The following is a 15,608-nucleotide window of genomic DNA, read 5'->3' on the forward strand; positions in this document are numbered from 1 at the left end:
AACATTTTTTAATATTGTTCTGTGGCATTTATGTAATTTACTATTCTAACTGGGAAATAAGCCACAATTTAACTTGAAAAATGAATTTACTAACGTTTCGGCTTCCACTTCGGACGTCATTATCAAAATACAAAATATTAATTTTATATAAATAAGTACATTAATATTTTGTATTTTGATAGCGACGTCCGAAGTGGAAGTCGAAATGTCAATAAAATCATTTTATCGTTTGGCTGAATGGAGCAAGCAATCCAAAGCCAATAAGAAAAGAAAAAAAAATAATTTTTCAAGTTAAATTGTGGCTTATTTCCCAGTTAGAATAGTATTTTTTTTTTTAATTTTTAAAAGGGAAAACCCTGTAGTTGACTATGTAGGTACCATAGTTATAACAACAATTTTTTTAATGGCAGGATGTAGGGCCCTACACCAATTCTGCCCATGGGCCCCCACTGCCCACTGCTATGTGTTCCCAGTAAATGAACGTTAAATATGGCAATACCGTGTAATTTCCAGTGTCACCACCGAAGTGGTCAACTCAAGACTTTTCGAGTTATTTATGAGTAAAAATGTTTATTGTTTAGCAAAAAAAAAACACATTTTTAGGCGATTTTTTGCAAATAGTTCAAAGAGTAAGTATTTGATCGAAGAGAACCATTCTTAGCAAAAATGTAGCTCCAGTAAAAGAAAAGCTGTAGCTCATGAAAAGTTTTTCTTATTCGTCAAATTTCAAATCGAATATTTCAACGTGAAATAACCAAAAAATAAAATAATTTTCGGGGAAAACTCATTAAAACTTTTTTAAAGTGTATTTAAAAAAACGCTTTATTTTTATTTTTTACGAAAGTTTCTAGCGTCAAAACTAAGCCAGTTACACTCAAAATACAGTTAATCCCATTTTTTGGTAAAAAAATTGTGAAAATCTCCCCTATCCGAAATGAAACTATAATCATTATCGCTTTACAAATTTCTTAACTTTTTATATGACTTGTAAGTTTCACCGGTTCATAGTGCTTATTTTTGAAAGAGTTCTAGTTGAAAGAGCTTGAACGAGTCACTAATCACGAATATACGCAAATTTTAAACAGCCATAACCAATTTTTGTCTTACAGAAAAACAAAATAAAGCCAAAATATTTATAAAAGCAAAACCTACATTTCTTTACGCTTTGAGATTTTTCGCATCACTAATACTTTTTATGTTATTTTGAAAAAAGGCATTTTTTTTAAACTAATAAACTTTTTTTACTATGAAACCAATTTTTTTCAAAAATAAGATTTTCGAACCGGTCAAACTTACAGATCATATAAACAATAAATATTTAAAGTAAATGGTGCAGCTCTAACGATATATTTTATTTGGGGTGCGAAATAGGGGGGGATTTTTACGATTTTTTTTTGCCAAAAAAGGGGCTAACTTTATTTTGAGCATAACTCGTACGTACCTATAGTTCTGGCGCTAGAAACTTTTATAAAAAATAAATCTTTTTTTTTCATTTAAAAAAAGTTTCCCGAAAAGCATTTTTCCCGAAAAGTGCTTCATTTTGGTTATTTAAGGTTGAAATATTCGATTTGGAATTGGACGAATAAGAATAATTTTTCATGAGCTTCAACTGTGCTTTTACTGAGTCGATAAACCTCATGAATAAGTACACCTTTTTTGTATCTTCTAAGCTAAATTTTTGCTACAAATATTTTTTCGATATCTATTATTTAATTCGATAAAATACTTACTTTAGAGTTATTTTCGAAAAACCCTTCTGAAAACCTGTTTTTTGTTGAAAAATAAACATTTTAACTTGCAAATGACTTGAAAAGTATTAACATAGATAAATAAACTCTATAGAAAAAAAGTTGTTTATAATTAGTCAATTTACACATTTCCTGACTTATTTTAAACGTTTGTTTTCACCCCAAGAAGGGATGTCACTCTCTAAAGTAAAAGCAACCAACGGCATAAGTCCAACTTTAAAGTGGGGTGTAACTAGAACCTAAATCCAAATTGTCAAGCAAATACGTCCATCGTGACGCTGAGAATTTCACTCCAAAACTGTCATGTACTTGGTATAGAATGGCCTACTTGTTGGTATAGAATAAAATAGAACAAAAATTACTAAATGATTACATTAGTATTATTCTATGAGATGAACAACTTTCTTCGTGCACTACTATTAGCGAATATATCTACAATTTTATTAATTCGGATGGGCAACTTCATTTGCAATATTGCACTGCTTAAAAAATGTATGTATGCGAATAATATTACAACACATTTTTACATATATTAGACGACAAGATGGGCCCCTGACATATTGGGGCCCCCGTAAGCTTCATGCTGCGGGGGCCTCCATTACGCCTCTGGATAATTATATCAACATACTAAACGTAGGTAAAGATGAAAGAGAAACCCAATTTTTAGATTTATAAATATTGTTCAAAAATTCGGCAAATTGCAATTCTCAAACCTTTCAATAGTCTCGTACAAAGCATTATAGTTTATTGTCGTCACCATAAAAGTTCGAGAGTTCGCAAAGGATTAAGTTTCTAGATATGAGATGACTCACTTGCTGAATATGCCTATTTAGAAATTTACGTTTTTAAATTTAACCACACAACGTAAAATAATATATAACAGATTTTTACATAATATCAGACGACAAGATGGGGCCCCTAATCAATTGCGACACCCCGCAAGCTTCATGCTGCGGGGGCCTCTGCTACGCCCCTGCATGCACACAACCCATGGTATGGTGGAGAACCCAGAGGCATTGAACAAATTTCTGATGGACATCAACAATACAGAAGAATCCATCAAGTTCACCATGGAACAATACACTTCCTTTTCTGGATGTGCTAATCACAAAAGAAAACGCAGGATATACAACCAAAGTCTACATAAAACCAACCTTCACCAACAGATACATATTTAAATTTCCAGCCTCAATATAAATTTAAAGAAAGGAATTATTAAATCCCTGTATGATAGAGCCCTAAGCTTACCTGCTCCAATGAAAATGCATTCCAGGAAGAAAAAACCTGATAATAAATGTTTTGACAAAAAAAGACTACTCGTTTAAACAAGAAATTCCACAAGATTGAAGAAAAGAAACAACAAAAGAGCACAAGCACTTCACAGACACTCACAAGAATGAGTTCAAAGATGACAACATTTATGTAAAGGGATTATCAGCAAAATTGAAAAGGATAGGAAACAAAAAATGCATCACAACAACGTTCAAAACAACCAACACTCTGAAATCCATCCTGTCCAAAACCAAATCCAATAATCCAAGAACACAAAAGAAAGATCCAAAAACTGCATCTACAAAATACCCTGTGAATGCAACAATTTCGTTCTAAGTGGGAGAAACTGCAAGACCAGTAAGTGTTAGGGTAAAGGAGTATGAAACATACATCAAGAATAGAGACTCCGAGAAATCCCAGATATGTGTAAACATGCCTGAGACAAGGAGCACAGAGTACAATTTCAAGATACATCAATAATCATGAAAGGAACAGTCATGAAAAAGAGAAAAGTCAAAGAAGCAGACGAAGACAAACTCAATTAAGAAAAATGTGTAGCAAACTCATCAGCAGAATGCAGTACGACTTGGTTGTCAATGTCAATACTTAAAAGAAGAAGTAAAAAAAGAACATATCAACAATACGGAGTAAAAGGAAGTTGAAGAACAAATCACTGAATATCTCTCGTACACAATACATATGCAACAAACAATACAACCAAAATATTATCGTGGATGTATAAACATACTTGTGTTGTTAGTCCAACCAACGAGGAAAAAAAGAAGAAGTCAATAAAATTTGGGAGAGATTAAATATCCAGCACGCAACCGCGCTGTTGCCAGATTTACATATTTTCTATTAGCGGGAATTTTAAAATCTCGAATGCGAGTTGGTTTAAAATTTGACAGTTGTGTTTTCTCGAATCGGAATCTTAACCTTACTTTTGTGATTATTTATTTACAAATATGTAAATAAATTCAAACAAGTATTGTATGTACCTACTGTGTTATAATTTAAAGCTCTTAATTATGTTAGTCTTTAAAAAAAATGAAGCCCACAAAAATACACTTGTTTACAGTGCAAATGATTTTTTAATGGAAATAGGGATTTAGGATTTCATTTGCAGGAAAAACATGGGCAACCTACCCAGTTCGTAAAATTGCAATTCAAAAACTCTTTAGGTAAGTATGGGTAACTTTCGCATTATTATTTATTTTTTAAGTATTAAGGTTGATGTTGATATCAAAAAGTTAGATTTCAAAGGTAGTTTTATGTAGGTAGATACTAGATAGAGGCCATTCCACGAACATACATCTGTTCCAGACCATCGCGACAACGAATATTTTAGTGTGCAACATAAGAAGTACTAAACTAAATTGCAAATTCCATTCTTGTTTATTGGAATAATTTCTAGAGCCATTTACTTTCATACTTCTTATGTTGCACATTAAAATATTCGTTGTTGCGATGGTCTGGAACAGACATATATTTGTGGAATGGCCCATACAAGTAAGCTATGAGTAGTATAACTTCCCATGTAGTCACCTGTTATGTTTTTGTAGATTTTACTGTCTGGATGGCACAGGAAGAGACACAAAATAATATTCAGTACTGCAATCACAGGAGTACATAGAGTACGTAGAGATATAAGAAAACAGCTGTTCAACATCACCTGACACCGTTTAGTTTTTAGAAAATGAAAAGTCTTTAGGTTGAATGCGATCTGCAGTATCTTGCATTGCTACATAATGAATGTGTTTATATATGGTATTTTTTATTGAATAATCTATACAGGAACAACTAAATGAATGTATACATATATTGCAGACATTGCATTTAGTTTTTTAGAGCAGCAAGTTTTTTTGTGTTTCAACAAGGTATTCAGTTTTTTTTTCTTTTAGTATATACACATTATTATCTTGTAAAATAGCAAGCTAATACAGTTCGGTATCTAGACGTTATGGAGCATTCAACAGGTTTACCTTTTTTAAGCTTTATAACCCTTTCAACAGTTTTATTCCTTAAAAACAATAACAACTGATTTTCAATGGTCATATTATTGGTATTTTAATTCCATAATCCTTCCTATAACAATAGGTGCATTGTTGGAAGTTATTACAGTAGTTCTGCTGGAAATACTTACCAAAATTGTATGTATCTGCATCATTTAGAATTTTACCCAAACACCTATTAATACTCTATCTGAATCTAACATGTATTGCAGCTCTTTCAATGTCTTGTATACATAGGATTTTTTCAGAATCAGATATTTCATTAAGATTTACTTGCCATGCCTTGTCTATGTACCAGGGACATAACAGTCTATTAGGAACAGAACCCATTACATTCAGGCATTGTAAAAAGTGTTAGTTATGTCTGATATGAAAACATTTGACTATATAATACCAGCACACTCATGTATTTTTTCAAAAAAAGTTGGTAAATAAAAGTATTTTTTATGAGCCCATGAGTTCCATTAGTTGCGATAAGCGATTTACCAAACTTAATTAATATTTCCTTTTGCACAGTATTCATGGAAACACATAAGACAAAAATCATTATTGTTTAATTCGGGAGGATTATCAATAATTGAATCGTTTATTTCAGAAAGGGGTCAAGTCACAAGTATCCACTTTTGAGAAAATAAAGTTTACACACTGTTTACATTCAACAAACAATCACATTATATAAAATAAAAATTCTACCTAGCAACCTGGAGTATTTGTTAAAAAATGTTGTATTTTTTAAAAATGTATCTTGTTAAATTGTTTAAGAAAAAAAATTAATTTTTTGCACTCATTTTGTCAAGATTTGTCACTTGACCTCTTTCTGAAATAAACGATTCAATTAGTATGCCCTGTTGTTTGTAAAATAATATTGGACATAACCCGGTCTGTAAGCATTCACTTACCCACAAATGAACACTGGTTGCGTCATCTTTGTGCCTACATCCATCTTTCAAATCAACGTCATAGGAGTGTTTAATGTTCGTGTTATCTTTTCTTGTAAGTAAATCAACTCTCAATAATATTTAAAAAATGGATTAGTGGTAACATTTTTATTTTAAATTATATTGTGTATATGTAAATATTTTACTTACATTTTTGAATATGCCCATAATGTGTTTTAAAATATGTTACTTTTATGTATTGTAATATTCCTGCACAACAATCAGTTTAAATATTTTTAGATATTAGTATTTGATTAGTACACGAAATGCAGAGATGTTCTCTCTTCTATCTTAAGAGCTGATTTAATCTCTACTTGTATCTGTAAAGTTTATCATTTTTCCCATAGACAATTTCAACACTTCCGGTTCCTCAGCGTCTATCCAAACCTGTTACGATGACATAATCATATTTCTCTTCTCTTTCTCTAGGTAATCTAGTCTAGTAATTAATTCTCGAACTGTCTTGTTTGTATTAAATATCTTAATTATGTACTTATTTTATTTTTATAATGAAAATTAATAAATCAACCATATGCGGCACAGGATACAAATGTTTTCGGAAATATATCTATAAAAATTTAATTACCTCTTTTGTATACGACATATCGATACATTTTTGGCAAAGTAGCGTAAGTGACATTTTTGAAAATCATGTTTTTCCCATTAAACTAACGCTATTATTGTTCAGAAGGTACTGCCAAAGTGTAGTAAGCCTATACATATATATTATGTTTAAAGTAATTCTAGGCTTACTACACTTTGGTAGTAATTTCTAAACAATAATAGTGTTAGTTTAATGGAAAAACATGTTTTTCCCCAAAAATGTCACTTACGTTACTTTGCCAAAAATATATCGATATAATATAATAAGTAAAAACTATTTTTATAGCTAGGAATTACTTTATTGAACAGTCTTAACCTTCGGATGACCAAGCGGGGGAAATTGTGACCCCAGCTTATGTTTTTCTTTAATAAATTCAAAAGTATTTTCAATTTTTAACTCATTATTTTTTTATTTGACTTTAATATCATTCTAGATATCCTCATATTTTGAAATAAAAAGAATTCCCTATATTTTACGAATAAAAAATATATTCTGAAGTTGATGTTTAGTAAAATAGCGTCTATTATGTGTAATTCCAAGTAGTGTTACGCTAATGACGTCGACTTTGCAAAGTAACAAGGCACTTACTCAACATACACACTACACATGACACTAATACTCATGTTGTGACTGGCTGAATGACATAAAGTCCATGCCATAAAAAAAATTTAAAAAAAATAAAAACAAAACTTCATTTTTTTGTTAAATGTTATTTTTGACCATTACAAAACTTCATTTTTTTGTTAAATGTTATTTTTGACCATTTCCCCCCCCCCCCCCCCTTGGTCATCCGTGTAACAAAAAAAAGGTTGGTCATCGGAAGGTTAAACCTGTTCATAAATTTTGTTACTATATTTTTTAACTCCGATTATAACAATAATAACTTTTTAGTTTAGATTTAGGTCAAAGTCTGTAATGTCATGTTTTATGTATAGTATTTTTACTACAAAAGCGATATTACGTAGGTCAAAATTTTTGACGTAAGAGAACTGTCAAAACATTAGAATGTGACTTTTCATTATTGTCATTTTATTATAAACATGGCAATAATGAAAAGTCACAATCTGATGTTTTGACAGTTATCTTACGTCAAAAATTTTAACCTACGTAATATCGCTTTTGTAGTAAAAATACTATATTTTTTAGCCCTAACACATTTGTAGGTAGCAAATCATATTTGTTATTCTTATCTTATTTTAATTATGTTCATTTTTTTGATTTAGCGAAATAAACCTATCAATAAAAAAACTGTTGTTTAGTTGTGTACACCCAAAAACTAACTTGATGTAATACAGATGTCAATTGAATATGACGTAAATACATGTCATAAAGATGTCTTACGTCACAAAATTACCACAATAAAACGTTGCCACTAATTGCTCAATTTAATGTCATTCAAGTTAGATGTGATGAATAGGGCTTTTTATTCACAGTCATTTGTTTTGAGCTTCTGTCATGTGTCACATAATATTAATATATATACGTCATACGTTATTGGTAATACCAATGATACAAATCAAAGACGTATGGCGTAAATATATTAATATTGTATGACACATGACAGGAGCTCGAAACAAATGACAATCGATGAAAAGCCCTATTGATGGCAAATTGGTCATTAAACCTGACATCATATTTTGGTCATGTTTAGGTCTCCTACCAATTAAGACTAAAAAAACATGTCATTTAGACTTCACTCTGTTGGCTGGTCAGTTAAAGGATTTGAAATATATGGATTACTGAATTTTAAAGAAAGCTGCATTAAATATAATGAAAAAAGACAACCTATGACAATAAAACATTAATTGTTAGTCTTTGTTCTGCTCATACTTAACATAATCGTCCTATTTGAAGTCCACATACTGTGTAATAAAACTTAAAGCCACTTTGTGGGCGTTTTTGACATTTTCATAATTGTCTTTAATAGTAAAATGTATGTGTAACACAATAGATGTAAAATTATTATTATTAACACATTTACGGACACGCTTTGCCTGTAGCCACGTCTTCTTATGGAGCAAATGACTTCATATGCAGTCGTGTCTGTGAATGTGTTAAATAATTAACAGAAAAAATTATTTTAATTGCTTTAGCTTTCAATATAAACCACAATAATACCACCATTAATTTTTAAGTATATTATGTAAGAAAATAGAATTTACCTAATAACTCACCTCGCCGCCAGGTAAAGTAAAGGTGCTACGTCACTGAAATGTTTTTTCATTTTGATTTATTTTGTTGCTTTAGTTAGCAGATACATGATGGGAATTATTCATACAATACATATTAATACTATTAAAACTAATACATATGAATACTATTAAAACTAATACATATTAATATTCTAAATAATTATTTAATACTAAAATAAAGAAAAATGTCTATCTATACTACATTAATTGAGACATTTTCACTTTTCTTTTCGCAGGATCCTTGGGATTTTAAAGCTGTGTCTTTATCTTGTTTTGTACAATAATTATTGTTTGAGAATGGCATACATACATAATAAGATGCTTCATGTTTTTGTACTCCTGTGACTGCAGTACTGAATATTATTTTGTTTCTCTTCCTGTGCCATCCACACAGTAAAATCTACAAAAACAACAGATGATTACATGGGAAGTTATACCAGTCTATATTCCTTGGTTATACCACAGTATAGGAGGAATTCCTCCTAGGCTGTGGTTATACTACTTATAGCTTACTTTTATCTAATATCTACCTACATAAAACTACCTTTGATATCAACATCAACCTTAATACTTAAAAAATAAATAATAATGTGGAAGTTATTCCATACCTACCTAAAGAGTTTTTGAATTGAAATTTTACCAACTGGGTAGGTTGCCCATGTTTTTCCTGCAAATGAAATCGTAAATCCCTATTGCCATTAATTTGCACTGTAAACAAGTATATCTCTTTTGGGCTTAATCTTTTTAGGACTAACATAATTAAGCGTTTTAAATTATAACACAGTACATACAATACTTGTTTTAATTTATTTAAATTTGTAAATAAATAATCACAAAAGTAAGGTTAAGATTCGGATGTCAAATTTTAAACCAATTCGCATTAGAAATTTTAAAATTCCCGCTATGTAAATCTGGCAACAGCGCGGTTGCGTGCTGGATATTTAATCTCTCCCATAAAATTTGAATACTTATCAACCATTGTTGTGATGTCAAGTGTTAAAAATTTCATTAAAAGTAAGTAGGGTAGTAACAAATTAATGTAATTTTAAAATTTTCATATTTAGAGTTCTACTTTTGATCGGGAAATATACAATTAGTTGTTGTCAGATTTATATTTGGTAGATTTCCACATCCACATTTTAGTAATGCAATGAAATTGACAGTGCTGGATATGTATGATAACAAAGGCCAGACATGTAAAACAGAAGGATTAATCCCATTCAAAAAACATTTTTTATGCAAATATTTAAAAAAAAATGCTATTATAAATATAAAACATTATTTGTATGAGAACGTTTTTGATATTACAATAAATATATCACATTTTAGATAAGATAACATGAAACTATTTCTTTGAAGAATTAAATTATTAGGCATGCGTAAAGTTAGAGATGGCAAAGTAATCCAACCAGACGTTAATTCTTTGCATTTGGAGCACTTTTATAACTACTATGGTTTGTTTTTAAACCAAGAGGAGTAAGACAGATTCACACCCAAGAAAGTCACTAGAAAAATTACCAAATACATCTTCTTTTTTGGTTGATCATATCGGCCTTCGACGGTAATCCATACATATATTATACTAATACGTCGCTAAAGAGTTTTAAAAACAACTGTTTTTTGTATAAAATTTGACCAAAAATCTAAAAATTAAAGGAATAATGCAGAAAACACAATTAATCGCCGATATAACTTAATTAACCTATGAAATGCCAGTAGTGTCAAATTTTCATAAATTTCATTAGTGTCAAAATTTTATAACATTGGAGTAAACTTGTCTGAGGTTGGACCAATTACGAAAAACATCACGGCGCGCTAAATTTGAATTGCTCCTCTTGGTTTAAAAACAGACCATAATTCTTAAATGAATTTCAGTTAATACATAATTTTCTAGAAAAATGTACATTTAGGCCCGGTCTTTTCACCTCCGAATAATTAGTCATCGGGAAGTTTATCCGGCAGATTACATGTAAATCTGTCAAATAAACTTCCCGATAACTATAGTCTGTTTTAAACCAAGAGAAGTAATTCAAATTTCCCGCGCCCTCTAAAGCTTGTTTGTAATTGGTCCAACCTCAGGAAAGTTTACTTCATGTTTACTTCACTGTTAACAAATTTTGACACATAAATGATACTAGAAGGCATTGACATATGTATTAATAAAATTTTGACACTAGTGGCATATATCTGTTTTTATATATAAAAGATTTTTAGAACTCTAGCGACGTATTACTATAATAGGGCTTTTCATTCACAGTCATTTGTTTCGAGCTTCTGTCATATGTCGTATAATCCGTGTATATTAATATTATACACAGATTATAAAACATTATGACAGAAGATCGAAACAAATGACAATCGATGAAAAGCCCTATATAATATTTATGGATTACCTTACCGTCAAAGGCCGATATGATCGACCAAAAAAGAAGATGTATTTGGTGATATTTCTAGTAACTTTCTTGGGTGTGAATCTGTCCTTTTAGTTTACTCCTCTTGGTTTAAAAACAAAGCTTAGTTATTCGGAGGTGAAAAGACCGGCCTTACGAACTAGGTAAACATTAAAATCAAAAAGTATTTTTATTGTTCTAAAACTTTAAAAATTAAGCGACCATATTTTTTAATGTGGTTATTTAAATGGCCTAGTGCCTAGTATATATAATAAACCAATATGAGTTTGATTTGTTAGAGTTTATCTTATTTTCCTCTCTCAATTATTCGTTAATATCATGTTAGGATCTATTTAATATGTCGGTTTTAAACTAGTAGTAATTCAAATTTACCATGTAATCCGTAAAGACCGCTTTACAGCTTGCAAGAAAACTTGCTGCAATTTCTTGCATGCAAGACTTTCATGCAAGTCTATTGCATGGTCTTTTACAGCTTGCAACCTGGCTTGCATGCAATTTGAAAGTTTTACCCTTAACCTAACTTATAAACTTTTGTTTTTTTTAATTACTTTATTGCTGTTTATTTAACTTGGTAAATTTCGAAATGCCAAGACTATCAGAAATAACCAAATATAAAAGGAAAAAGGCGGTAGCAGCAACTTTAAGTATTATTGCTGCAGCCAGCCTTTTAGTCACTAATTTAGAACGCCGAGATCGGAGATGGTGAGTAAGATCTTAGTTGAACAAGAAGAGGGGTAATAATGTATCTCCAACAGAAGAATTTATCCAAGTAGATGATGAAAATGACTCTAATTTTCTAGGAATGAATGTACATTTTAATAAACCCTTGGAAAAAATTGAACAATTACAAAGAAATCTATATTTCGAAATACTATTTCTGCGAAACACAAATTAATTATTATCCTAAGGTACTTAGCTAGAGGAGAGAGAGCTTCCGTAACTTAATATACAATTTACAATAATTATAGAATCACAGAAAGTGCCATTTCATTATTCATTCATTTCCATCGTTTATGTATTTCACAAACAGAAAACAGCTGATCGGCATGTATTCGTGAATCCGTGTCGTCAATGACATTTGATATTGTGGAAAAATCAAATTCCCCTAGACTTGCATGAAAACTTGCAGAAAAAATGGCACCAAACCGATTATCGCGCAATTGCAAGAAGTTGCATGCAATAATCAACTGACGACATACTGCGCATGCCTTTAGGCAACTTTCTTGCGTCTTGCAGGTAGAATTGCAAGCTGTAAATGTTTGTTTTATAATTGGTCCAACCGCAGGCAAGTTTACTCCATAGAGGTATATATTAACATAGAGAGAGTGTCATTCAAAGCGAAGTGACGACACCATCTTTTTTCTTTGGATCAGTGCTGTCTCACTCTTACGCATAGTAAAGCTGCGACAGTAGTCCTCCCCTTCCGTGCCTATACTCACACTGAATCTCATCTTAGTTTCTCGATACAATGTGTTAGAAAGAGATGGTGTAAACCAGTCCATGAGATCTTGTCGTCAGGAAGAGCGGAAGGTAGGCTCACTTATGTTAATATATCTCTATGGTTTACTCCATAAATTATGAAATTTTTGACAGTGTTGGCATTAAATGAAAATTTGACACTAATGGCATTTAAGATTCATAGGTTATCAATTTATATCAGCGATTTTTTGTGTTTTCTGCTCTATTCCTGTAGTTTTTAGATTTGTAACATAAAAACAGTTGTTTGCAGAACTCTTCAGCGACGTGTTATGATAAATATATACATAAACATAATATATAATATTTATGAATTACCGTAGAAGGCCGACATGATAAATAAAAAAAAAGATGAATCTGATATTTTTCTAGTGACATTACTGGGTGTGAATCTGCCTTTTGAGTTTACTCCTCCTAATAGTTTAAAACATGGTATCAATAGGGAACTTGCATAAAATTTTAAATTCGAAAAAAATGTTACAAATCACAACAGAACATAATTTAAAACATGTATCAAAGATAAAAAAGTTTTGTTTGTCTTTCGTTTGGCCCCTAAAGACGATTAAAAATTCAAATTATACCAGCCAGCCCAAAACGCGTCGTGACGTCATCGGGTTATATGTTTACATTCTCCACCAACAAAGTAAACAAAATTGTATATAATTTTAAATTAGACATTATAAACGCCAGTAGAAAATACAGTTATGTGACGTTACAAGTGTTTTTGATCGTTTGAACTATTCATAGAAAATTTGTACTTTTACAAAGTGGTTTTATTTTCCATAGTAAACCTTCTTTCCTTTCCTTCAATAACTATATCAAACTCCAATCTCAACAACCTGGTATATTATATTATTACAATGACATACGATAAATGTCATTAGAATATAAATATTTTTCCTTTATTCCGCGACGACGAGCTGGCCAAATACCCAAGAAGGTAGAAGAATATACCTAAATATAACCATAAACGGAACCATATAGTTAAACCACAGTTAAACTATGTGACGTCACGGGCCGTTTGAACTATGTATTTTAAAATACAGAAGACTTTAAATTTGTACTTCTAATTTATTATGAGTTTTTGAAGCGTGAAATTTTGGAAATCTCATTTTTACAAAACTGAACATTATTATATGTAATAAAAAAAATGTGCAAGTTCCCTATTTTTAAATTTTTCTTTATTTTAATTCTGTCTATATTTTATATCTACTTAGTTTTGTATTTGATTTAAACTTTAGCAACAATGTTAATGCACAACAGTAAACTATACAAATTGTAGTACGATCATGTACAAAGTTTGAATGTCCCGCTGCGCGCTGGAACGGTTCTCCGATTCAATCACGGATCCGAATAAAAATATCCTATTATTTATCATTTCCTTCATTGCCATCTCTACAAATACTGTGACCTCAGCGTTGGATGAGGGGATTTTTTAGTTCTCCCCCTTTACTGCGCAAATCTAACAAAGTGCCCACAAACTAAGCTGGGGAATAACCCATTTCTCGGTAATTTTGATTAATCAGTATTTTGGATAAATGTTTTGTATAATACTTTAGTTTCACGAGGTGAGCTGTTCAGTTAAGATATAATTATCAGTGTTATTTAGTGCATTTTTATACTTTAATTATGTTGACAGAAAATTATTTTAGTGATTATACTTCCCTTGAAAAGAGTAGTAAGTAATTGTGGTAATTTTTAGCCAAATAATGTTCATTTTGGGTATACATTTTTGACACCAATATTTTTACATTAATATGTATACAATTTGTTTTGTTTTTTTTAATGTAAATTTGAAGGAATTTTCACATAAACAAACAAAAGAAGGAACATGCATAGGATACCAGCTGCACGAAAGTTTATATTCATTGCAGTGGCGCACCCAAGGGGAGTTTTTGGGGGTTAAAACCCCCCTCCCAGGGCGTATAAAAAATAGGAAAATTGAACTTGTCTTTCACAAACAATACAAAAATTTCCGGTTCCCAAGAAACCCCTCCCAGAGAAAAATTCTAGTGCGCCACTGATTCATTGTTAATAATAAATAAGTTATTACCTTGATATTAATTCAATTCTGGAATTTTAGATTAAACTGGAAATAGTAAATAGAGGTTATATTTAAAACTGAACCAGGAAGTTATTTACAATTTAGCAAATCTTGTTTATATTTATAGTCAGTTTTTAGGTTATATTTACGTTCCACTTGGTTCCACCCTCCTCAGGAATTAAATAACTGGTCAAAAACCAGCATCATAGGCTAGCTTATTATTATTTCATGTGTGTAGTCTTCCAAGGACTAATTCTTTTGTGGTGTTTTAGGTCTGGTAATTTATTTTTTTTTACTTCCATCCTACTCTTACCAGTATTTATAATAAGTAAATATGTTCAAATGAGTTTACAGTGAACCTTTACATTCGTCTGAATTTTTTATATTTCCAAATATCTTTTATTATGCATAATATCTTAGTTTGTCTTACTTAATTTTTTTGAAGAATACTTTGCTCATCCCGAAGAAAACCTACACAACTCAAAATAATGCATAATATATTTACATTTGGGTTAGAACGTCCTGCGACGTTGTCCGATGCCCACTTACCACCACGTCCTATCATTACAGTTTTCTTCTCTCAATCCTCGTTCGCTCATTGATCTTCTAACTCCTTCTTTCTGTCCATGATTTCTTTGGTCTTCCTCGTTTCCTGTGTTCTGGTGGTATCCATTTTGCTACTTTCTCTGGTAGTCTCTCTTCTGGCATTCTTTGAACATGTCCATACCATGTAAGCTGCATAAATAATGCATAATTCCAGTTGTTATCTTGTTTTGACTCCAAAATCCTATACTTTTACCAGGAAAAGATAAAAAAAAAGAAAAGATAAAAATCAAAACTAGTTAATTGCAAAAATGCCACAAGAAAATAACTTCAGGACAACACCAGGAAAAGTGTTACATATATGTTTA

At 30.9% G+C, this 15,608-nt stretch overlaps 1 protein-coding gene and 2 long non-coding RNA genes across 6 annotated transcripts in view; 2 read left to right on the top strand and 1 right to left on the bottom strand.

Annotated features, from left to right (window-relative positions):
- Positions 1-3,825: 3,825 nt before the first annotated feature.
- Positions 3,826-5,790, top strand: LOC126887135 (uncharacterized). The gene is made up of 2 exons (XR_007698970.1): positions 3,826-4,201; positions 4,583-5,790. It is a non-coding gene; the product is annotated as an uncharacterized LOC126887135 (long non-coding RNA).
- A 2,536-nt stretch (positions 5,791-8,326) lies between these two features.
- LOC126887134 (uncharacterized) lies at positions 8,327-9,574 on the bottom strand. Its single transcript, XR_007698969.1, has 2 exons — positions 9,379-9,574; positions 8,327-9,166 (listed from the first exon to the last, which is right to left on the bottom strand). It is a non-coding gene; the product is annotated as an uncharacterized LOC126887134 (long non-coding RNA).
- An 83-nt stretch (positions 9,575-9,657) lies between these two features.
- Positions 9,658-15,608, top strand: part of LOC126887133 (nuclear factor NF-kappa-B p110 subunit) — a 147,222-nt gene continuing 141,271 nt past the window's right edge. The window contains exon 1 of one of the 4 annotated variants that reach the window (XM_050654491.1): positions 9,658-9,780. In XM_050654491.1, the coding sequence (XP_050510448.1) occupies positions 9,753-9,780 (28 nt within the window). In that variant the 5' untranslated portion in view covers positions 9,658-9,752. Of the gene's footprint in view, positions 9,781-14,060; positions 14,332-15,608 lie in introns of those variants that run through there. The other 3 variants (XM_050654492.1, XM_050654494.1, XM_050654490.1) reach the window with 3 other exon arrangements.

The sequence above is a fragment of the Diabrotica virgifera genome, chromosome 6 (assembly GCF_917563875.1).
Source record: "Diabrotica virgifera virgifera chromosome 6, PGI_DIABVI_V3a".
NCBI classification, from domain to species: domain Eukaryota; kingdom Metazoa; phylum Arthropoda; class Insecta; order Coleoptera; family Chrysomelidae; genus Diabrotica; species Diabrotica virgifera.